The sequence below is a fragment of the Macrotis lagotis genome, chromosome X, assembly GCF_037893015.1.
Source record: "Macrotis lagotis isolate mMagLag1 chromosome X, bilby.v1.9.chrom.fasta, whole genome shotgun sequence".
NCBI classification, from domain to species: Eukaryota; Metazoa; Chordata; class Mammalia; order Peramelemorphia; family Peramelidae; genus Macrotis; species Macrotis lagotis.
In genome coordinates, this window is record NC_133666.1 from 312,212,358 (window position 1) to 312,236,562 (window position 24,205).

Sequence of the window (24,205 nt, forward strand, 5' to 3'; positions counted from 1 at the left end):
TAATCTTTAAGATGGTAATTTTATATAACCCTTGAATGATGTTAAATATATCCAAATGGTCCTTGGAAAAAGAAAAGTTTCCCCACCCCTGTCCTAATTATTTGTGTGAACTTGAACAAGTAATGTCACCTCTCTATATATGTTTCCTCATAAATTTATAATATAAAGTATTCAGACTCAATAACTTTGGTTTCCATAATAAGGAAATTGGTTTTTATCTCTAGAGAACAGTGGAGAAACACATCTACTATGCACAAACATGTCTGTAGGTATCATAACTACCATCACAGATTTGGTCACACAACAGCTATGAATTTGAAAAACTTCCAGTCTCACTCCAGGACCATCTTGTTTTGATGGAAGAATAAAGGACAGAGATAGGATTGGAACTTGTCTCCTTAGATCAAAGTATTAGAGAGCAGTTATCCAGGGTCACACAGCAAGGCACTGGTATAAACATTACTTTTCAAGAGGTAGCAGTGGTGAAGTAGATAGAACACTGACAAGAAGTCTGGGAGAACTGAGTTCAAATACAATATAAAACAATTATTGCATGACTTTGGGCAAGTCATTTAAATCAAACAAGATAGTATTTGTTAAGTCCATAGCACAGATGTGGCACATGGAGGCACTTAATAAATTCCTTCCTTCTTCCCTTCCCTGTTTTGGTTCCTTCATTTGTAAAATTAAAGAATTGTACTTGGCAATCTCTAAATCTCAAAATCTTATGTTAATTTATATTCTCCTTAATTGGAGGCTTCAATAATCATTGCCTTGTTGCTACCCAAATCATTATTTCCAACACTGATCTTTCCTTGAAGCTCTAAGCTATAGGATCATAGGATTTAGAACTGGAAGGAACCCTAGAGATCATCTAGAATTACAAAACCCTGAGACAAATTTAGATGAAGGAAGAGAGGGTTGGAATTTCCAAGGAATGACTTCACTTGATTGTGGTTTAGTTAGACTGGAGATATAGGTCAAAGAAGTTTATGAGTTTGAAAACTAAGAGACTAGAATGTTTGAGATGGGCAACTGTGGGAATGGAGTCATGGATTGGTTTTATTGGTGAGAAAGGAAACTGAATCTCTCCATAGAGATCAGCAATAATGATCTGAACAGGTTAGAGTGAACATTTAAAGCAAGAGAAGTGTTTAGATTATAAATGATTTAGAGGTCCCTGAGGAAGCTCATTCTGGGGGACTTGATTCTAGGTAGGGGTGTCACAAACTGGTAATGAGTGCCAAGAGTATATCAATTCCTCTTCCTGGATCTAAGTATAACATGCAAGAGTATTTTTTGAAAGAAATATCCTGTCTTAGAGAGGGATGATGGAGTATCTTAGAAATGAGATGTAGTCTCATTAGGAAAAATTTAGTTTTCAGAGAACCCCTAAAGATAGAACACGAGAGATGATTTTTTGATGAAGGGTAATTTGTTAGTAAGAGAGGAAACAGTGATGATGAGGAAAGGGGATACCCAGATCTGAGCTAGACACTAATGTACTTGTGGAGAGACATAGCAGAAAAAGAGGATCCAAATAAAGGGTTATGGCAGGTATGCCTTAAGTGAGACGGTCTAATCAAGTGTATAATATCAAGGAAAAGAAGCTGCCAGTTTCTCTTCTTTATCACATTTGCTAAAAGTGACCCACTCTCTACCTTCTTCCAAGACCAGCTTGCTCCCTCCACCCTCTGCAGTGGGGTGGAATTTACCTACTTCTTCAGGTATTGAAACTGAGTCAAAGTCCTTGTTGTCTTGGTCTAGATTTGAACAGGTATTCTTTCTGGTATTCTTTGCATCATATTATTCTATTATAATGCTATATAGTTGCTATAGTTAAATGTCTTGCCTTCACTTCATTTTCAACACGTCTGAAAGCTCAACTCATCACTTTTTCACCAAAAATGGCTCTTATGACTGCTCTTTTTTAACAGTGAGATCAGTCTCCCATTTTCTCAGTCATTCTGACTCAACACATCAAAATCACATTAGTATCATTTCTTTTATTACTCCCATATTTAATACACAAGCTCTATTGATTTTTCTTTTTCAAATTCCTCTTCCAGTCATTCCCTTTTCTGTCCATTACTAACACCTCAGACCTGAATTAGCACAAATACTTTCCCTGTCTTTTGTCTCTTTTTTTTCTAATTCATTCTGTAGAAAGTCACCAAGTAATCCACCTAAAATAGTATTTTCATATCATCACTCCTAAGATCAAAAACAGTCAGTGCTCCCCATCAAGTGGTGGACAAAGTTAAAGTTCTTAATGTGATCTACTTTGATCTGATCAGACTTATCTACTTATTATTCCCTGAATATGACTGAGACCAGATTTGAACCCAGGTACTCTTGACTCCATGGAAATTTTTGCTTCTATGCTTTTATTCAAGACATTCTCTCTAGCCCTTGAATGGTATTTCTTCTTCCTTTCAGACTACTGATCCTATCTTTTCTTCAGGTCCACATCATATCAACCATCTTCATAAAGCCTTTCCAGACTACTATAGCTTGCAAGATATTTTTCCTTATTTGTTTTAACTGTCTTGCTTCTCTTCATTTCCCACCATGGAATGCTGTAGATATCAGTCATATAGACTAAATAAGTTACTTCAAGGAAGATCTGAGGAAAAGGCAAAATAATTCCTCTTCATTTCTTTTTCTTGAAATATTGTGATGACAGAGAATAGAGAGAAATTGGGGGAAAATTATTCACTTATTGAAAGATATCACTAAAATGTTAGTAAAATAATGGAAAGCTAAAATTAGAATAGTGTTCTATCAAAATAGATCTTAAGTTTTGTTCAATTTCAAATGATGCCTGATTATAATGGGAGAGAAGTGAATTAATCAAGGAAATAGCTTTACTTTTTCATCTCCCAGTTACTTCTCAACTGCCTGCAATCTGACTTCCGTCTCCATGATTTGATGAAAACTGTTCCTGCAAGGTTACCAGTGATCCTTTTTTTTCCCTACTAAATATGATCTTTTCTTAGTACTCATCTCTCTGGACTTCTCTACAATAGTATTGACACCATTAACCACCTTCTTCCTACATAGTCTCCTGCCTTAGGTTTTTGTGTTGCTCTATTATGGTTTTCTTCCTGTCAAATCCTTGACAAATCTTCTGCTGCTCATCATTTATAATCTGCTCCCTTTGTATTGATATGATCTAAGTCTGTTCTGGACTCTTTTCTCTATATACTTTAATCTTTCAAAGTATCTTATTATTTTATTATTCAAGTATATTATTCTGATATATGCATGGGAGAGATTGCTTTACAGAATTAAATATTTTCATACATCATAATAAATATAGTGTGAATTTGTGGTCTTTATGCCATTGTTTCTTAAATAATTTGGTCTCAGGACTCCTTTACACTCTTAAGAATTACTGAGGCTCCTCCAAAGAGTTTTTGTGTAAATTAAAACTATTGATATTTACTATGCTATAAATTATAGCATCTTTGTATCATTTTGACTTTGGGGATCCACAATAGGATTTTGGAAACCTTCAGGAGTTTACAGATTATCTTTGTAACCATTGTATTAAATCATCAGAAAATATCCAAAATCTAAAAAATAAATAGTACTGGCTATGAGTTTTGTCTACAAATAAGTGTTGTGTAGTAAGAGTACAAGAGTAGGAGTCAGAAAACCTGTGTTTTATTCTGACTCTACCAATAATTAGTTGCTTATCTTTTAATATGTCAGTTAATTTCTCTTTCTTCATTAGTGAAGTAGGGCAGTAATATTTTTCCAGAGAACAGTGATAGGAAAGTAAGGACTTTCAAAACTGTGTTGTACTATGAATGATTGAAGCGATTGTGGATAGTTAGGGAAAGTAAGAGGAAGGGGAGTAACATGATAATTATCTTCAAATAATTGAAACATTGAAATATGTCATATGGAAGGAAGACCAAACTTGTTTCATTTATTCCTGAAAGACAGAATAAGAAAAAAAATGGGAGAATATAAATTAGAAGGAAAGAGTTTAGATTAATATTAAGGAAAAATTTCTAGCAATTCAAAGCATCTTACAGTCAAATGAGTTACTTCATGAGGTAACAAATTCCCTGACACGAGAGAAATTCAAACAATGACTAAATGACCACTTGGATAGTCTAGCGTGAATTCTTTATCAGACAGAGAATAAGACAATATAAATATATGAAATGTACATGGTACATTTCAAATATTTGTTTTATGATTCTATACTAAGAGAAAAGTTGTATGATAGTTTTGGGGAAAAAACCAAAGATATTAGATGAATATGACATAGCCACGTTTGAAAGAGACCTTAGATAGCATCTAGTTTAAGTATTTCATTTTTTAGGTGAGAAAGCTGAGGCATAGAAAAGAGAAATGGCCTCTCTAGAATCAAAAAGCCAATGATTGGTTTTGCTAATCAGAAGAGCTATGGAAGGAGTTCATTTCAGGCATGGCAGATGATGGGACCTATGCAAATGAGTAGAGAACATAGAATAAATTTGGATGGCATTCCAAATTAGCTGGAAAAGAAAAAAGCATGAAGAAATAGAAAGGTTATTGGAGTCTGATCCTGCAGGGCCTTAATCACCAGGCAAAGATTTTTCCCTTTATCCTAAAGGCAATGGGAAATCACTGTCATGGTGTGAGTCCAGCACAGAGTCTGTGCCAAGGAGACAAGACATTTTCTATAGTGAGATCATCTGGATGCTCCCCTTTGCAGATGATGATGTTTGTCCTTAGTTCTCAAAGACTACTCCCCTCTTCAGATACTGAAGAGTCATTTGAATGAGAACCATAACCAGTCAAAAGAATTTTACTTATCCACTCAGGAAATACCTAGTGGATAAAAATTCTTTTATTAAAAGAATTCTTTTGATTGCAGAGTGAAACAAGCAAGATGAGAGAAATAATATACACAGCAACAATAAAACAACACTCTAATTATAATGATCAAACTTTGAAATAGGAAGACAGGCTGTGGTCAGATGCCATCAAAGAGTACTTGGTTTTGATTATATTTTTTCTTTTGTTTCAATGGAATACTCACTTGAGGGAGGAGAGATAAAATTAGAAATGACTGGGACATAAAAATAAAGAAATCAATAAGACTTTTTAAAAAAAGAATGTTAAATGCTAACAGATGTGATCCCAACAATAATTAATATTCAGTGGTATAGTTAAGCTACTACCTGTTAACTCAAGTATCTGAGAAAGATTTTGGGGAGCAAGAAAAATCAACTCTGAAACTCACATTTCCTAAGCACTCCCTTCTCCTGGGTGGAGGGAAGACATTGGAACATTCCTTCCAAATCCTCTACCATTTAGGAATGGCACCCAAAGAATTCATCTCATCATTTCCCACCTGGCTTTTTCTTGACTTCATGATCTCCAGAAATACATCATTTTGTAAGATGAAATCAACTGATAACTCTCATCTCCCACCCTGGCTACAGAACTTCATCATACCTTGTGCTGGGTAACCTTCCCTACTCTCTTTTTCTCCTCAGTTTCTTTTTATATGTTGTCTTTCCCTATTAGATTATAGGATCCTTGAAGACAGGACGGTCTCATGTCTTTCTTTGTATTTGCAGTGCACATAGTAGATTCTTCAATGTCTATTGACTGACTCTGAAAATCAACAAATAAGCAATTTCCAGAATTGAAGTAGAGAATGTGCTGTGATGTTTATAGGAAATCCCACAGTTCTAATTTTCCCAAGCTTCTTCCCTGAAACAAATGTCTATTTTTAAAAAAGAAACAATGATATATGATTGCAAGCCATAGAATGCTACAATCTCCCAAATCAGAGTTGAAAATTATCCAAAGGACAGATATATGAATGGTGGGAGTGAGCATATTATATATTCCAAACAAGGAATTTGACAAGGGAATTATAAAGGAGAGCCAGTTGTACAATACTAGATACTATTATCCATGTAATGCTAAGAGTATGAAAGTAAAGTTCTCTCCTTGGGATGAATTTACAGGTAGATGTATAAAAGGTAGCACAAGATGAAAAATCAAGGCATAGATGTTTGCTGTCTACATTTGTTGTAGGATGTGCACACTCGCAGCAATAAAATCCACTAGATATCAATATTTTCTTTATGGCTCACTAATTATTGGAATTCTGAAACCTTTTCTGAAAAAAAAAGCAAGAAAAACACTGCTTAGTGTTTATGCCACTTGATAACAGGGACAGAAGAAATATGTGGGGAAATGTTCTATTCCCTCTGAGCAACAAGAGGAATTTAAAATTCTCCAGAAGTTCCAAAGAGGTTCCTCCTTTGTATCTCAGCAATTGGAGGATTTGACTCAAGAAACTGATTTGTGATTTTACTTAAGCAATATTAATGTAAACGCTTTCAATAAATCAAAGCATTGTAATTCTTTCTTTACAACCACTATCTCTAGAGCATTGTTTTCCTGGAAGGTTACTGAACTCTTGGACTAAAGGATGAAATGGAACAAGAAAAATGAACAGAATAAACATTAACTTCATTGTTTTAAAAAGGCTCTGATGCCCTCTAGGGACAATTTGAAGAAGTAATAAGAATAAAAGGAATGATAATACTATTTGGTGCCTCCTATATACCAGTCATTGTGCTAAGCTTATTAAAAAATAAGATCTAATGTTGAAAAAGAGTAGCATCAGACATCACAATCATTCCCAGCTCATGAGGCACACTTCAGTACAGGAATGGGAGAGAAAGCAGGATTTGATGAGTTAGCAAAGTGAAAAGGGGAAAAATCAGAAGAAAAATATTTTTAAAACAAGGATTAGTTTGAGATAGAAGAAAAAAGGTTGAGTAGAGAAAAGAAGGTCAGGGAGTTTCTGAGAGCAAGAGACACATAAAGACAGAAGATGATAGCAGCATGGTGGTGGTGGTGGTGATGATATTTGTTCTTTGTTCTTGCCATGCAACAGGGAGGTGATGCCATGACAAGTAAGTGAACTGGATTTGAGTGAGGAAGTTCTGTGCTAAGTTATCAATCTCAGTTTTTTTTTTTAGATTTTTTGCAAGGCAAATAGAGTTAAGTGGCTTGCCCAAGGCCACACAGCTAGGTAATTATTAAGTGTCTGAGATCGGATTTGAACCCAGGTACTACTGTCTCCAGGGCTGGTGCTCTATCCACTGCACCACCTAAGCCAACCCTAATCTCAGTTTTTCTTCAGAGCCAGCTGGGTCCAATGGTCATATTTATCTCAGGGTGATTGGAGATGATTCTGGATGTGAGGCAATCAGAGTCACAAGTGACTTGCCCAAGGTCACATAGCTAGTAAATATCAAGTGTCTGAGGCTGGATTTGAACTCCCAACATCAAGGTGCAAACAGGGAACCTACTGAGTCTGGAATCAGATCTGCATTTGAATACTAGGTCTGCCACTTTCTAGCATTATAACCTGGGGTAAACATCTTGATCTTTATGAGCTTCAATTTTCTTACCTTTAAAGGAAGGGGTTGCACCTGTTGCCAGTTTTGACTCCTTTTCCATCAGTTTTTTTTATTTTTTTATTTTTTGGCATGGTCTCTATTCCTTGAACAACTTGCCTCCCTCAACATAAGTCAGCATCCAAAATCTCATTTTCATCAAGACTGTCATGGCTTTGATACTCGAATCTCTCTCTCAATATCCTCAGCTGCCTGTCCTCTCCTGGAGGACTGGAGTACAAACCAATAAAACTCCTTCCTCAAGCCTTCCTTTAGAGAGGGCTCAGAACTTTCCCACTGAGGACTGGATTTAGATTTTCCAAACATCATGCAAGCTATCATCCTTCCTCTGTTCCCTACCCCCTTTTCAGCTTTTTTTTTTTGTGAATTCTCTTCCCCCAGTAGGTTCTGAGCTCCTTGAGGGCAGTCCTTTCTTTTTCTTTATTTATATTCCCAGCCCTCAGCACCTGTGTCTGTCTCATAATAACTGTTTATTAAATGATTATTGATTTTGATTGTGCATCATCTAGTACCTGGAACACAGCCATTCCTTTAAAAATTCTATCCATTTATACATCTATCTATCTAAAATAGAGAAGACCTGGGTTTAAGACCTGTTTATCATACATACTGATTGTGAAACATGGATATGTGATTTAATGATTCAGCACCTTGGAATTTTTGAAGAGTATTTTCATTTTTACACTAAAAGTGAATTTATTGAAATGTTTTCTTGTAGCTTTAGGGCAAGCTTGGACCTAGAACTACTTTTCTGATCTGATCTCAGACATAAGGACATGACATATCTAAAAGGTCCTCATTCCAGGTCTTCAACATTGTGCTCAACCTTAGTGATTACTGTGGATATCATCTCTCTGCAGGTGACTCCCAGATTTATAAATCAGTCTTCTTTCTCCTCACGTTCAACTCCACATTACCAACTGTGTGCTTGATATCTCCATCTGGATATCCCTTATGGATCTCAAACTCATCATGTCCAAACAGAGGACTCGTTTTCTTTCCTTTAAACTAACTGAAACACAGCTAGATGGCACAGTGGACTGAGCACTAAGCCTAGAATCAGGAAGTCCTGAGCTCAAATCTGACCTCAGACACTGACCAATTGTATGTCTCTTGGGCCAGTCACTTAACTTTGCCTCAGCTTCCTCATCTGTGAAATGAGCTGAAGAAGGAAATGGTTAAACACTTGAGAACCTTTGTCAAGAAACTCCAAATGGGATCATGAAGACTTGGACAATAACAAAGATAACTGAACAACAATTCATCAATAGTGGGCAGCTAGGTGGCACACCATGGAATGCCCACCCTGGAAGTTAAGAAAATTTGTTTTCCTGAGTTCAAATATAGTCTTAGACAATTCCTAGTTGTATGACCCTGGGCAAGTCATGTAATCCTGTTTGCCTCAGTATTCTTATCTTGTAAAATGAGTTGGAGAAAGAAATGGCAAACCATTCAAATGTCTTTGACAAGAAAACTCTAAATAGGATCATACTCAGACATGACTGAAAACAATACTATTTGCATTGCCTTTCTTCTCAAACTTCCAAGACCACGTGTGATCCATGATATAAATGTCTGAATTTCTGCATCAGCTTTTAGATGTTTGCCCTCTCTTTTATTTCTTCTAGTAGTATTACTAAAATGTTACTTTCATCATATCACTCACTTTTTCAAGGTCTTATTTGATTCCTATTGCCATCCCTCAAGAATTTTTACCTAATCCTCCCCCAGTTGTTCAGTCTTAAATTACTTTGTATATATTTAAATGTGTGCATATTGTATCTATTTAATAGAAGGCAATATGGGTCAGTGGAAAAAGCACTGGATTGGGTCTGAGTTTGAGCCCTGCTTATTCATTGTGTGACCTTTGGCAAGTCACTAAACCATACTAGCCTTAGTTTCCTCATCTATAAAATGAGAGAATGATTTCTGAGGTTCTCGAGAGCTCTAAATCTGAGAGATTGTTTCATTTTTGGTTTTATTTGGTATCCTCAGTGATTAGCATTGGTCACAGTGAACACTTACTACATGTTTGTGGCACTGACTTGTACATCATCTGGTCCCACTCTAGTTTTCCATTCTTGTCTCTCACTGCTCCCCAGCCTACACTCCCTGTTCAGTCAGGTACAGGGCCACATTGTTCTTGCTAGTTTTTTCTGCAAGTCCCCCCTCCCCCTCTAGCCCCCCCCCCCCAAAAAAAAGCCTGGAACTCTTTCCCTCTTGACTTTCCTGGCTTCCTTCAAGTCTGCTAAAATTCCACTTTCTACAAGAAACCTTTCCTGTCCCCTTAATGCTAATCACCTTCTACAGATTATCTCCAGTTTATTCTGCATGCTTCTTGTGTGTATGTAGTTGTTTTCATATGTGCTCTCCATGTTAGATTGTGAGTTTTTTGATAACAGAGGCTGCTTTTTTTTTGCTTTCTTTGTATTGCCCTCACTTAGCACAATGTCTTGAATAGAGGAGAAGCTTAAGAAATGCTTATTGGTGAACATGCCATGTTTATAACCCCCTCTTTTCTTCTCTAATCTTCAAAGCCTATCTGATTCAATACCTAACTCCTCAATAAAACTCTCTAAGATTTTTCAAACCAACATTGATCTTGACCTTTTCTGAATTTCTTTTTTATTTAGTTTTTACCTATTTAGCAAGTAACTTTTTTAGTGATTTTATATATCAATATTGTGAACTTCTTGTTCAGTACCATCAAGACAGTATGGACTTTCTTGTTCCCGGAACAGCTAGCACAGGATTAGACAAAGTAAATAGAGAATTAACTTTGGTTGATTTAATCACAAAATTAGAATTAGAAGCGAATCTTTTAGGCCAACTCCTGATTAAATGGGAATGCTATCTTTAATTGACCTGACAAAGGATCACACAGTCTTTTCTCTTTTTTCCCTCCTTGGAGGCAACTGGGTTTAATTGACTTGCCTAGGGATATACAGCTAGGAAATATATGAGGTTGGATTTGAATTCAGGTTTTTCTGACTCCAGACCTGGTGTTCTATCCACTGTACCACCCAGTTGACCCTCCCTCCGTATCCCCTCCTGCCCTCCTCCCATCCCAAGTCAGTCTTTGCTTGAAGATTTCTAGGAACAGGTGCCTCATTACCACTACCATTCCATTTTGGGGAAGTTCTTATTGTTGGGAAATATTTCCTTCTAGTCATCTGTATTTGTTCTCTCTGTAATTTTGACATCGGTTTTAGTTTCGTTTTCTGAGGCCAAGCAGAATGTGGATCATCTATCTTCCTAAAATGTGGTACCCAGAACTAACCACAATATTCCAGATGTGAAGGCTAGGTGGAACAGTGGTCAGAGTGAAGTTAGGAAGACTTTCTGAGTTCAAATCTGGCCTCAGACACTTTCTAGCTGTGTGACCCTGAGAAGGTAACTTAATCCTATTTGTCTTGGTTCTTTATCTACAGAGCAAGTTGGAGAAGGAAATGGCAAAATACTCTGATTTCTTTGCTGAAAACACCCCAAAGAAGACTCAGACATGACTGGATAATAATAAAGATTGAATTAACCTTTTTTCTGCTATATAAATGGAATTCATATTGATCTTGTTTATTAAAACAAACTCTTTGGGATATTTGATTTTTAATTTGATATTTGATTTGGTCTTTTGGATTTTTGATCATTGACTTAGACCTGGAAAAGACTTCAGTTGTCATTGAGTCCAATGCCTTTGTTTTACAAGTGGGGAAATGGACCCCAAGTGAGGTTATGTGACTTCTGCAGTCATACAGACAGTAAATAGTTGAGTTGGGATAAATTATCTTTTGATTGGAAAGAAAATCAAGTGTTTTCCAGGGAGAGTAGAGGCAGAAAACTGCTTTCTGATTGTGAGGAATGAAGGGCGTTGTTGGTTTTCAAAGGGTGTGGGGCTTTTGAAATCCATTACAAAGGGGGAATGGCCCCAGTCAATCCCAAAACTAGAAGAAACTAGTGCTTAACTGATCAAGAGTTAACCTAGTCTTGACCTTCTCCTTTGCACATACTCAAAGAGGTCTATCTGTTCTTGCTCATTAGTATAATGAGCAGGGTGGGGAAATATATAGGAACCAAAGTATCAATTAGATTTGTGACCCTAGCCTATGATTGGCATGAATGGGGCAGGAACAAAGTCTTTCAAAATGTATAAAAGAGCTTGTATGTTGGGATTTCCCCTTCCCTTTCTCCCACCTTGAGAGAGGTGTGCCATTTTGTTAAGATATCTTAATAAAAAACATTTTAATCAATCTGGACTAAGTATTCTTGAGTCATTTATAACACTGATCTACTCACAAATGTTTAAAAATGAATTTTCTCTCTAAAGGGGCCACCAAGGTATGTGTTATAGGAGATCATTGATAGTATTTTCCTTAATATTAATCTCAAAGGGAAGATATGTCCCCTGACATCCTACCTTTCCTTAATGGCTCAATAATATTAAATAAAGCATCATTTATGAATGCATCTAAACATTCATCACAACATACATTGTGTAAAATAGGACTTTTGTTTGTCCTATACTTATCTTTATTGAATTTCAAGGATAGATCCTTGATCCATCCTTGTGCTAGGATAATCAAGATCTGTAGAACAGGTCTTTATTAATTTTATAAACTTGAAGCTCAGCCCCTTTCAGATAGACTGAAGTCAGTCTTTGACATTCTGCACCAGAAGAATTCTCATTTAAAAACATTTCTCCTATGGCAGGACCTCTCCTGTTCCACCCTGTTTTCCCCTGTCTCCCTGTCGCCTGTCTTTCCACCTCTATTCCCTTGCTACTAGTCTAACTATTTTTGAATCACAGAATCCAAGAACTGGAAGGGAACTTAGTGATCACCCTACATGTAGCACACCTGATAAATAATTATACAGTCTTGCTTGAAGGTCACTTCCTATGAGGGAGAACCTATCCTCCCCTCTTTATGTGGTTTATTTCATCATTGGTTTGGTCTAATTATTAGGAAGTTGTCTTTCCCCTTAAGCCTAAATTTGCTTTTGCAACTTCCATTGCTCCTAATTTTTTCTCCTATAGGACCAAATCGAACCAGCCTGTTTCTCTTGAAAGTCCCTCAAATACTTGAAGATAATTATCCTATTCTCACATAGATATTTTTCTCTAAAGTAACATGCACAATTCCTTCAACCAATTTCCACATGCCGTGATCTTAAGGTCTTTCTTGATTGACTAGAAGACTACAGCAGGATTCTCAGGTTTCTAGTCCTAAATACTATACCTCTCTTAATGCAGGATAAGATCTTATATGGTGTCTTGGCTATCATATCACTCATATTGAGCCCCTAAATCTTTTCCAGATGAAAAGCAATGTAGTCATGCTTGCTTTGTCTTTCACATATAAAATTGATTTTTTGATTCTAAATAAAAAAAATTACATTTGAACCCAATATACTTCACTGAATTGAGTCCAACATTCTATCCTATGAAAAATCATTTTGCTCAACTGTCCCCTTGAATATTTCAAAAGAATGTCTCTGGACTTTCTTCATCTCTGTTACATGTCTTTTCTTTCCTTTTTTTAATGTCCATAAATTAAAGTTCACAATTGGGATGAAAAATTTTTTTTGACTACTATATATATGTAAATATATATTATATATATGCACATTTGGCTAAAGTCATTGACTAATCTCATATCTATATAAATAAAATAAGATCACTTCTGGATTAAAAGTTGCTCCAGGGGCAGCTAGGTAGCTCAGTGGATAGAGCATCGGCCCTGGAGTCAGGAGGACCTGAGTTCAAATTTGACCTCAGATACTTAATAATTACATAGCTGTGTGACCTTGGGCAAGCCACTTAACCCCACTGCCTTTCAAAACCCCCCAAAAAGTTGCTCTAGTCCAATAAAGCCAATATTATAACTGACAATAGTAGGTCTCTTTCCCTTTGCCATAATTAAAACATTTTTACATTTAATTCTCAACAGATACTCAGATTCCCACATTTAATATGTCCTGAAATTAAAAAAAAAAATTGTACCAAAACATGCCTAAAACCCAAATAGTTGTGTTTAGAGATAATTAGGGAAAACTTAAAAAACTGATAATTAACTTTACTGTAAGCAAAAACCCCTGCCATTTATTTAACCATGTAATACTAATAAACTCTGAGGTTTTTTTGGCTAATGTTGCTCTTTTTAGACACTGGAAACATTGAATATTGACATATTTGGCTAATGGATAGTCAAACTTAAACTACCTACTATTCCTTCCACACTTTCCTCCAAATCATAACCCCACCTGCATGCATCAAAGAGACTAGAAGCTAGGGAAGGATTAGGATAGAGTTTAATTTGTTTACAATTTGCTCATTTGTTTACTTTTGAGATGTAATCTAGAATTATTTTTGTGAATCGTGTTCCTATTATGCTTATGCATTAATTTTTCATTAAAATGAAAATTTCAAAGAGTAATATTAAAAATGTTTTAATGCCATTTGTAAATTTTTTTTCAAATTGTTGGGGGTAAGCCAAAAGGCCTAATTCATCAAATTATAATATATATGCACCAGTTGAGAAAAGCTTTTATTTGGTTCTTCTGATACTTCTAAGTTTTGGGCTCTTCTATTTAAATAGGTTTATAGGTTAAATGATTGAAGATATTAATAGAAAGAGGTAGAAGATAGGTTGGTAGGTTACATGGAGCTAGAATATAATTAGAATATAATTCTGATCACTTTTTCATAAAACAGAAGTTATTTTGATACTTCCAGCTTTAAGTAATTCTGTTATAATTAGCCATTTGCTTAACCTTACAAATTAAATCTAATATTGACAAAGCATCCCTCTTAAAATTTTCTTAACAAATATATGCAATTCAGTGCGCAATTAGGTGTATGCATATTTGGCTAAAGTCACTGAATAATTTCATATCCATACAAATAAAATATGACCACTCCTTGATTAAAAGTTGCTCTAGGAACAGCTAGGTAGCTCAGTGGATAGAGCACTGGCCCTGGAGTCAGGGTGACCTGAGTTCAGATTCGACTTCAGATGCTTAATACTAGTTGTATAACCTTGGACAAGTCACTTAACCCCATTGTCTTGCAAAAAACAAAAACAAATTAAAAAAACTCAAATAGATACAATTCTAAAAAAAATTGTCTACAATATAATTGCATGTTTTCAAAGTTTAACATACATATATGTAAAGCTACTGGTTAGTGCTCTTAACTTGCCTATACCACAAACTAACATTTTTTAAATTTGTAGAGAGTCTATGCAGACTGCTGTTGGGCTTGCTTGTTTTTCTCATTTTCAATTTTCAATGTCAGTAAGTAAAACCAGGGACCAACTCCCTACTTCCTTTTGCTTTTGGTGCCAGTTGTATGGGAAACGCTAGATGCAGACATAAGGGTTTCTATATACTGTCCAAATCTGTTTTTCTGATTTCACTTTCAGATTCTCTTCCTTGACTGCATCTACTCCTGCAGAAAGCTCTTCAAGAGTGTGTTGCAGTAAGTCACGTTTCCTCTTCTAATTCTTCCCAATTCTCAGCCTCAATTGCATCTATCAGCATTCATCATCCTATAATGTAAACTTTCTTTCGAATATAATGTGCTTGATGAATATTCTCTTACATAAATTAAACGAGCAGCAAGTTGACCAAGAAATTAAGAAAAGAAAGACCCAAGTTCAATTTTTACCTTTTAACCTGTACCCTCTCAGTTTCCTCGACTGTAAAACAGGGGCAACAGTAGTACCTATCTTCTAGGGAGGATGATGATAGGCTCAAATGAAATAATTGTAAAGTGCTTATTTAACATGGGGGCAGGCCCTTAGGTAGTTTGTTTTTCTTCTTCCCCTTCCCCTTCCCTTCAAATCATTTACCTCTCTATACCTCAGGCCTCTAGTTTATAGATAGATCAGAGGCAAATCTGCATCTGTGACAATTGATTCCTACCCCGTGGGTAGGTGTTGTGGTCATGACAGTAATAAGTTATGTTTCTAAAGCCCTAAATGTCTGTCACAAACTGTAGTTTGACGGTCTGCCACAAATCTCCTTTCCTCCTCACCACCATCACCAAGGATAGGTACAGGTAGTCCATAACCCCCATTTTACAGATGATCCCCCTTTACAGAAAATCCTAGAACAGGATTTTCCACCTGCAAATCTGGAGGGAGCTCTTGCCAGGCAAATTTGGAGGTTGGTACTCCCAGGCTTGCTGCCTCAATCTCCCTATCCTGCTATCTCCCCCCCACCCACCCCAGGGGGCCCTGTAGCCCTTTGGTTCATTTCCTGAAGTATGGCAGCCAAAACTATACCCAGTATTTCAAACATGGACACAAAACTTTTATATAAAGGGAAGATTATCTATTATGCTCTACCCAAGGAATACAGCACCATTTTGGTTAGTGAAGGAAAAGTTGAACCATTTTATAATAATACTGTGGAGTAATATTGATAATAATTAGTTTAAGAAAAGGTTGCTTTTTTAAACTACAAAGAATCAAAAAGTGCATGTTTTGGAGCCTGGTGGCTGGCTTGCTCTATTTCTCTAATATATTCTTCTATTTGTGGGAGGGAAAAGGAACTTCTGTACCCAAATTGTGTTCTTGCTGATAAGAACAAGGGCTCAAAGCAAAAGCAAGCTCTAGTGTAACAAAAAGGCTAGGAGTAAAGTAGAGTGGGTTTCCAGCCCAGGATTTACCACTATCAAACTGTGATCATGAACTATTTACTTCACTCTCTGACTGCTTTCAATGTCCTCAGCTGCAGAACAAGCAGTAGTACCAGATAATCGCTAAGATTTAGCTCTTGTATTTTTTTTTAAGCTCTTGTATTCTATAACTTTATGCAACCTAGAGGATTTGTGAGTACATTCAAGGAAAGAGAAATCCAGAAGCAAAGTTTGAACTCTCTGGCCAAGCTGTAGTATCTGATTGCTTTTGGTTTATTTATTAATGGAGCATCAGATAGTCCTTGTATGTTGTATATAATAAAAAACACTGCACAGATTCAATGGTGTATGGGGATGGGAAGAAGACAGAAGAGAAAGCAGAAGGGATGTGTACTCAGATGGACAGGGAGATAAGACAATCTCTACTTTGTCTTTTGTGAAAGCAGGGAACCTATAGGTCTATTCTGAATTACCATCAGCCAGCAGAGTAGTATGCCAATGATCATTGAACTGTGTACTATATATAAATATATTTTGTTTTACAAGGCACTAAAAATATAAATGGAGTTGTTTGGAGAGCAAATAGCAGTTATCCAGGTACTGAAATAAAAAAACATGAAAAGGTCCATGATAGAAAAAAAATTGTGTAGACTCAGAGACAGATGGCAAAGAAGACACAGAAAAGAAGCAGAATTGATGTGTGCCCTTTGTGACTCCAGCTCATTTTACAGATGAGAAAACTGAGACAAGCAAGGTTAACCAATCTGACCAAAGACCAGATTTGAACTCTGAAAATTGAGTCTTCCTGATTCCAAGTCCAGTATTCTATCCATTGTGTCACCTAGCTTCCCCAGAGTCAGGGGGTACCTAAGTTCAAATATAGCCATACATCTATATCTGACCACTGAACCCAGAGGGCTATGGAGGAGAAAGTGAGACTATTGATTTGACATAGCACCTCCTCACTCAATTCCAATTCAGATACATGACATAGCATCATCTCTCTGATGTCACAGTATTCTTTGAGAATGAAGGATGAACATCACATCATCATCACCTCAAATGCAAAATGGAGATATAGCTAGTGGATCAAATGGGATAATAATTGTAAAGTGCTTAGCACAGTGCCTAGACTTAATAAATACTTGTTTCCACTCTTCTGGCTCTGAATACTATCATCCTATATCTGTAAATGAGAATAATGCTTGTTCCATCAACTTTAAAAAGTTTTCATGAGGGGGTGGTTAGGTGGCACAGTGGATAAAGCACTGGCCCTGGAGTCAGGAGTACCTGGGTTCAAATTTGGTCTCAGACAATAATTACCTAGCTGTGTGGCCTTGGGCAAGCCACTTAACCCCATTTGCCTTGTAAAAACCTAAAAAAAAAGTTATCATGAAGATTAACCAAAAAACAATAACATATTACAAACCCCAAAAGACTATTATTGCAATTGAGATATGGCCCCAGGAACTATAAATTCAAGAAACAATAGAATAGTGGATAGAGCATTAGACTTGTAGTCAAGAAAACCTAGGTTCAAATCCTGCCTCATACATTAATAACAGGGTGACCTTGGGCATCACTTGACCTCTCTGCACTTCAGTTTTCTTGACAGTAAAATAAGGGGTTTAGACTTCATGGTTTCCAAGAGCCTTTCTAACTTTAAATCTATGATCCTATTAGCCTATGATCTTCATCAAAAAAATGAAAGTATGGACTCGATCTCTAATATTTTTCCTAAAACTATGCTCTATGACAGTATCTGGAATATAGTTAGTACATATAGAAAGAACACTTTATATACTTTTGGAAGTTCTTTATAATTCATTAGTCAATTGATTCCAGTTGAATTCTCATCATTTTCATGTTGTTGAAATATTATGATTATGATTTTCCCCTTTTATTATATCTATATAGACAGGTGAAGTAAAACAAGCATTTCCATAAAATAGTACAAAAAAATTGTGCATAAAATTGCAAATCTATTAGCACAACTTGATAGTCTTTTCAAATGTACAAAATGATGCAAATTTCCTTAGAGATTAGAGACGACTACCATGTGTGTATGTATTATATACACACAAAATTATTCTATATATATTTTTATTTTTCTTTACTTTCTCTGGATACAAATGGTGTTTTTATATATCCTTTATATTTAATATAAATAATATAATAATTATAATAGTCAAAATAACTTATTTATTCAAAGTTGTTCTCAAAATAATGTTACTGTTACTATATACAATCTTCTCATGGTTCTGCTCATTTTGCTCTTCATAAATAATGAAAATAAGTTTAAATAAGTGTCTTTTCATGTTTTTCTAAGATCAATGAGCTCATCATTTCTTATAGAACAGTATTATTCCATCACAATCATATGCCACAGCTTGTTCAGTCATTCCCCAATTGATGGGACATCCCTACAATTTCCAGTTCTCTGTCACCAGGAAAAAAAGCTGTTATAAGTATTTTAGAACATATAGATTCTTTTCATTTTTTTCCATAAAAGGAAAAAGACCTAGTAGTGATATTTCTGGGTCAAAGGGTATAGGCATTTTCATAACTCTTTGAACATAATTCCAAATTGCTCTCCAAAATGGTTAGATGACTTCACAATTTCACCAACAATGAATTAGTGTCTCAATTTTTCCACATTCCTCCACTATTTGTTGCTTTCTCCTTCAATCCTTGTAGCTAACTAACAGGCACAAAATGGTATGGCAATGTTTTTTTTAATTTGCATTTCTTTAACCAATAATGACAGAGCATTCTTTTTTTTGGCTAGGAAGTGGGGTTAAGTGACTTGCCCAAGGTCACACAACTAGGTAATTACTAAGTGTCTGAGGTCAAATTCGAACTCAAGTACTCTTGACTCCAGGGCTGGTGCTCTATCCACAGAGCCACCTAGCTGCCCCAGAGCATTCTTTATAAGGCTATAAATTATTTTGATTTCTTCATTGGAAAACTCCCTGGGAAATGACTCATAATCCTTTGGATTTGATAAAATTTTTGATTTGAGACCTCTATCTGATAAATTCTATAAAATTCTATGAAAATTTCTCCCAATTTTTTGCTTTTCTGATGATCTTAGCTATATTTGTTTTATATATATATATATATTTACAAACCTTTAAAATTTAATGCAATTGAAAGCATTCATTTTATTAACTTTTCTGTTTATTCCTAAATTATTTGCCTATCTATAAGTCTGATAAGTAATATGTTCCATATTCTTCTAATTTTCTTGTTTTATATCTATTTTTAGGTACAAAATATTAAATATTGCTGTATTGTGTGCATGTGTATATGTATACATATGTATATATATATATATATATATATACATATACATATGTATACAGACAAATATATACATCATATAGCAGAAGCTAAGGAAAAGAAAGACACAGGTAGTTAGAAGCCAGCAGCAGAAGCTACATCAATGACATAAGCCACCATGTAAGGATGAGCAATGAGGAAGGCTCATATATCCATTTTGATTTTCTTTTGGTAAATTGTTTAAGAGATTAGTCTAAGTTCAGATTTTGCCATACTGCTTTCCAGTTTTCCTTGCTAAATACTGAATTCTTATTCCCAAATTTTAAGTCTTTACCCTTGTCAAATACAAGGTTATTATGTTTATTTACTGTAAATTGTGTCTATATTCCATTCTATTGATCTACCTTTTGATTTCTAAATCAGTATCAGATAGTTTTGATAATTACTGTCTTATAAGGTAGTTTAAGAACTGGTAATGCTAAGTCATTTTCTCTTTTTTCATTATTTCTTTTGATATTTTTAGCTTTTTGTTTTTTCCAAATGAATTTTTACCATTTTTTTTAATTCAGTAAATCTGGCGGGGGGGTGAATAATATGGTTGTTATGACATTGAATATATAAACTAGCTAGATAAAATTGTAATTTTTATCATATTGGCCCTGTCTACTCATGAACAATGAATGTTTCTCCAGTTATTTAAATATGATTTTATTTGTATAAAAAAGTTTTTATAATTTTGTTTATGTAGTTCCTAAATTTGTTTTGTCAGGTGTAAGGTGTACTCCCAGTATTTTATACTGTTTAGAGTTATTTTAAAAGGGGTTTTATTTTTAAGTGTTTCTTCTTTCAGAATTTTGTGTCATAGAGGAATGCTGATGATTTATGTGAATTTAGTTTATATCATACTACTTTGCTAAAATGATTGTTTCAACTAACTTTTTAATTGAGATTTTAGGATTTTCCAAGTATATCCTCATGTCATCTGCAAAAAGAGATAGTTTTAAAGATAGTGATTCCTTCTATTTAGTTTTCTTCTCTTATTGCTAGTGCTGGAATTTCTAATACAATATTGAATAATTATTTATGCTTTTAAAAAGCCCTATCTTCCTCTCCTAATTTTGATGTAGCCCAAAGAGGACATAGCCTTATTTAGTACTAGTGATTAATTGGGTAATTTATAATAGAATCAAAGTTTCTTGCATTTGGAAATTACCTTAGGAAATCATCTTTTCCTATCCACTTGCAAGGAAAACCTCTTGTTTAAAGCTTCCTGACAAGTGGTCATATTCTAGTCTCTTTTTGAGTATCTCTAGGTAACAAGGAGTTTATTACCTTTGAAGAAAGCTCTTGAAATACACTAATTTTCCCAGAAGAAATAACTAATGTCTCCCCTCAAGGGATTCCAAATAGATTTTTTTAGATAACAGGATGCACAAAGAAAATGAAAGGTAATACTGAAAATCCAGGACATTCATTAATGTTGTCTATTATCCTAAAACTAAAGCTCTATATTTCCACCCAGAGCAGTGCATATAATGAACCTAGTAGGTGACATTACAGGGAACTTCATGACAAATTTGCACAGAACATAACCTTAACCAGCTTAATAATTTTCTACATAGGCACATGCAATCAGTCTCAGGAAATGCTAGTAGAAATCCCAAGATCATCTTATAACAACACTAGGATGAAAAGATCATCACAATGAGAGCTTTCCTATCTTTTCAGCCTAAATTTTAGATTTATTACATGCCTTTGTATTTTCTAGGTTCCAGTCAAACTGGAACCTATTTCCTATTTCCTAGTCCATGAGGATTTAGAATACATTCTTGACTCTCATAATCCTTGTCTTTCTTCAAGGCTCAGTTCAGGAATCATCTCCTCTGTAAATCCTTCCTTGATGCTTCCAATTATTTGTATCCTCTCTCATTTCCCATTACCTTGCTTTTACTAATTTGGTTACACTGTCCATTTCCTTAGCAGAATGTAAGCTCTGTGTATGCAAAACTATTTACTTCTGTAAATAAATTTCTATAAGAACTTCAGTACTTAGCAAAAAGCCTTGCAAATGGTTTTTTTTCCCAATACTTATTATCTTCATCCATGATTTCTTTGGTGCAAGGAGCTCTAAGGAACTCTTTATCAATGCAGATCTACCCAACATGCTATAAAATCACAAGACCAACTCAGAACAAGGGTTCCTAACAAGATTTATGTCATGGACTCCCTTAGCAGTCTGGTGAAGTCTAAGAATACTATTTTAAATATAGTTATGAAAATACATGCTTTTAAAAAAGTTAAGGTCCCCACTTTAGCTACCTTGGACATCAAAGGATTAGGTGACTTACTTAGCATTAGAGAACCAATAGGTATCAGAGGTAACAGTTGAAACCACATCTTTCTGATGCCAAGCTTGCTTTTTATCTACCTGTTTGCCAAATTGGACCACAATTCTATAACACCAAGTACCTTTTGAAGCATGTTCATGCCTATTTGACAGATATATCAAGTGCAGCTAGAAAATATTTGCATAACCACAAAGAGCAGAGAGAGTCAAGGGGAGTGCTATGAGCCTGTCATCTGAATCATTTCACCAATCTCCTTATCAGCTACTGACTCCCCCCTCCCTCTGTGTTTTTGGATAACCATAAATAAGTGTGACAATCTATCAGTTCAGAGTTAACTATCACATTCCTACCTTCAGGTGTTCAAACCACACCTTTTCAGGAAGGTTTCTCCTTGGTGCAGTTAGCCAAACTTTGTCTCCCATCCTCAAAAGCAACTGGAAATCTCTGCCACAAAGCCTTAACTCGTTCCTTGGAAGAAAAATGGGTCTGCTCCTTTCTTAACTATTTATGCAGATCCCAGATTGTACTGGGAATGGTTGGGTTTGGAGGAGGTTCACACGAAAGGGGCAGGGCAAAAAAAAGAGTGAGACAAATCACATCTTGTGCTTTCTACTCAACATGAACAGTTAACTAACAGGGACAAAACAAGTCTCAAAAGAACAGTCTGTGATGCATGTTCGTAGGGAAGAGGGGCTGTCCCAACTTTTACCTCCATGCAAGAGAGAAACTAGGACATTGATTTATGTATTTGAGTCTTAAGTGTTTAGTATCAGCTAGTAGAACCTTTCAGCTTCCCCACCCCCATCTTGCCCCTTCCTCAGTTTCTCTTGTGTTTAGTGGTGCCTGAAGGATAGCTCTGTCAATGCTTATGTACTCCTTTCTTGAATAAAAACACTTGTCTTAATCTTCGTTGTTCTTAAAACTTTACACATTTTTAATATGTGTGGTAGGGGGAGGAGGGTCAGGAGCTAGGAGGAACTGTCCTTTGTTTGCTAACAATATAGTTCAAAGTGACTAAGAAAGTTTAAAGTGGGAATTGATTTTCTCCAAATATATACATATTTATTATAAGAGAATTCCTTTTTAGAAAGGTATTAGTGGGTAGAGATAGTTATGCAATGTCCCCCACTCTATAAAAAATAACAAAAAAACAAATACAACATCAGTAAAACATATTTGAAAATGTCCAGAATAAAACAATGGCAAATGGGGACACATAGAGCTATTTTGTCTCTGTTCTAGAGGGCATTGAGATGTTGTCTTTATATATTTCCTGTAAATAGGGGAGACACAGACCAGGCCAAGGGCTGAGGGCAAATAGCAAGCTGAGGTACTTACCTTATGTCTCATGAGTATATGCCTTTTAGAGACTGCCAAAAGTGCAAAACAGCGTCACATATTGGTGGCATGTCTTGGAGGTGCCACACCTCCCTTTTTAGCATTGTTCTCCATATTCCTACTCTCACAGTCCCTCCTCTCTCACATACCTTGTCCCATCCTTGCTTTGAAGGATCCATTAAACTCTTCTTTATAAGATATTAACTCACGAAGGCTCAAGAAACTACCTCTTCAGGTTGTTAGGGAAGAAAGGTTTCAATATTCAAAGAATGGTAAGATTTTTAACACAGATTTGCTGAGTTAAAGGGGAAAAATATGTCCATAGGCTCTAGAGCTGGACTTTAGAATCCTCAAGTTCTAGTGCTTCTTTATTACAGATGAGGAAATTGAGGCTAAGATAAGATCAGTTCAGTTCCATTACTAGCTAAAAATGAAACAAGTAGTAAATAACAAAGTTGGCATTCAATCTCAAGCATTTAAGTATTAAATTCAAAACTGGTTTAAGTACTCCCAGTTCCCTAGGAAGGGTGAAAGATAATGGTGATGACATCCCCATTTATGAAGACCTTATGATATATTAAGCCCTGTGCTAAGATAGTTGTGGGTGGGGGTTTGTAGAGAGAGTGGAAGAAGTAAGGGTAGAGAGCATTCTAAGCATGGTAGAAGTCAGTATAAAGGACTGGTGTTAGGAGATGGAATGTTATGTGCAAGAAACAGCAAAGACACCAGTGTCATTGGTCTCTCAAATACAAGAAGGAAAGTCAAGTACAGGAAGATAGAAAGGCAAGAAGCATCAGATTGTGAAGAGTTTTAAAAGTCAAATAAGATTTTATAATCAAGTCCTGCCAGCTTTATTAAAGCTTAGTAAACATTTTCCCAGGCTTCTGATAAGTTATGATCTTTTAGGTATATTCCAGTTCCTTCTGACCCAGCTCCCCATCTTACAACTAGAAAGGGGGGGGCTGACAATAATGTCATCATATTTATATTTCATTCCCTTTTATTCCCCTGCATTGCTAAAATAAACTTTTTCTTTGACAACTGCTATCTCTTGAAATTTTAGGCACCTTCACAGCCTGCCTCATTTCTGAGAGGTTCTCTTTCATTTTTACCAATTCTCTGCTGTTTCCTTTTCAGGTTCTTGTTTGCTA

General features: G+C 35.6%; 1 protein-coding gene and 1 pseudogene across 2 annotated transcripts in view; both read right to left on the reverse strand.

Moving 5' to 3' along the window:
* Nucleotides 1-24,205, reverse strand: part of LOC141503007 (urea transporter 1-like) — a 117,092-nt gene that overhangs the window by 92,346 nt on the left and 541 nt on the right. Inside the window, exon 1 of one of the 2 annotated variants that reach the window (XM_074208072.1) lies at nt 22,067-22,461. The exons of the other annotated variant lie outside the window; for it this stretch is intronic. Within the exon in view, the coding sequence (XP_074064173.1) occupies nt 22,067-22,138 (72 nt within the window). The 5' untranslated portion in view covers nt 22,139-22,461. Of the gene's footprint in view, nt 1-22,066; nt 22,462-24,205 lie in introns of those variants that run through there. 2 annotated transcript variants of the gene reach the window in all.
* LOC141499850 (short coiled-coil protein pseudogene) lies at nt 10,532-14,991 on the reverse strand (annotated as a pseudogene).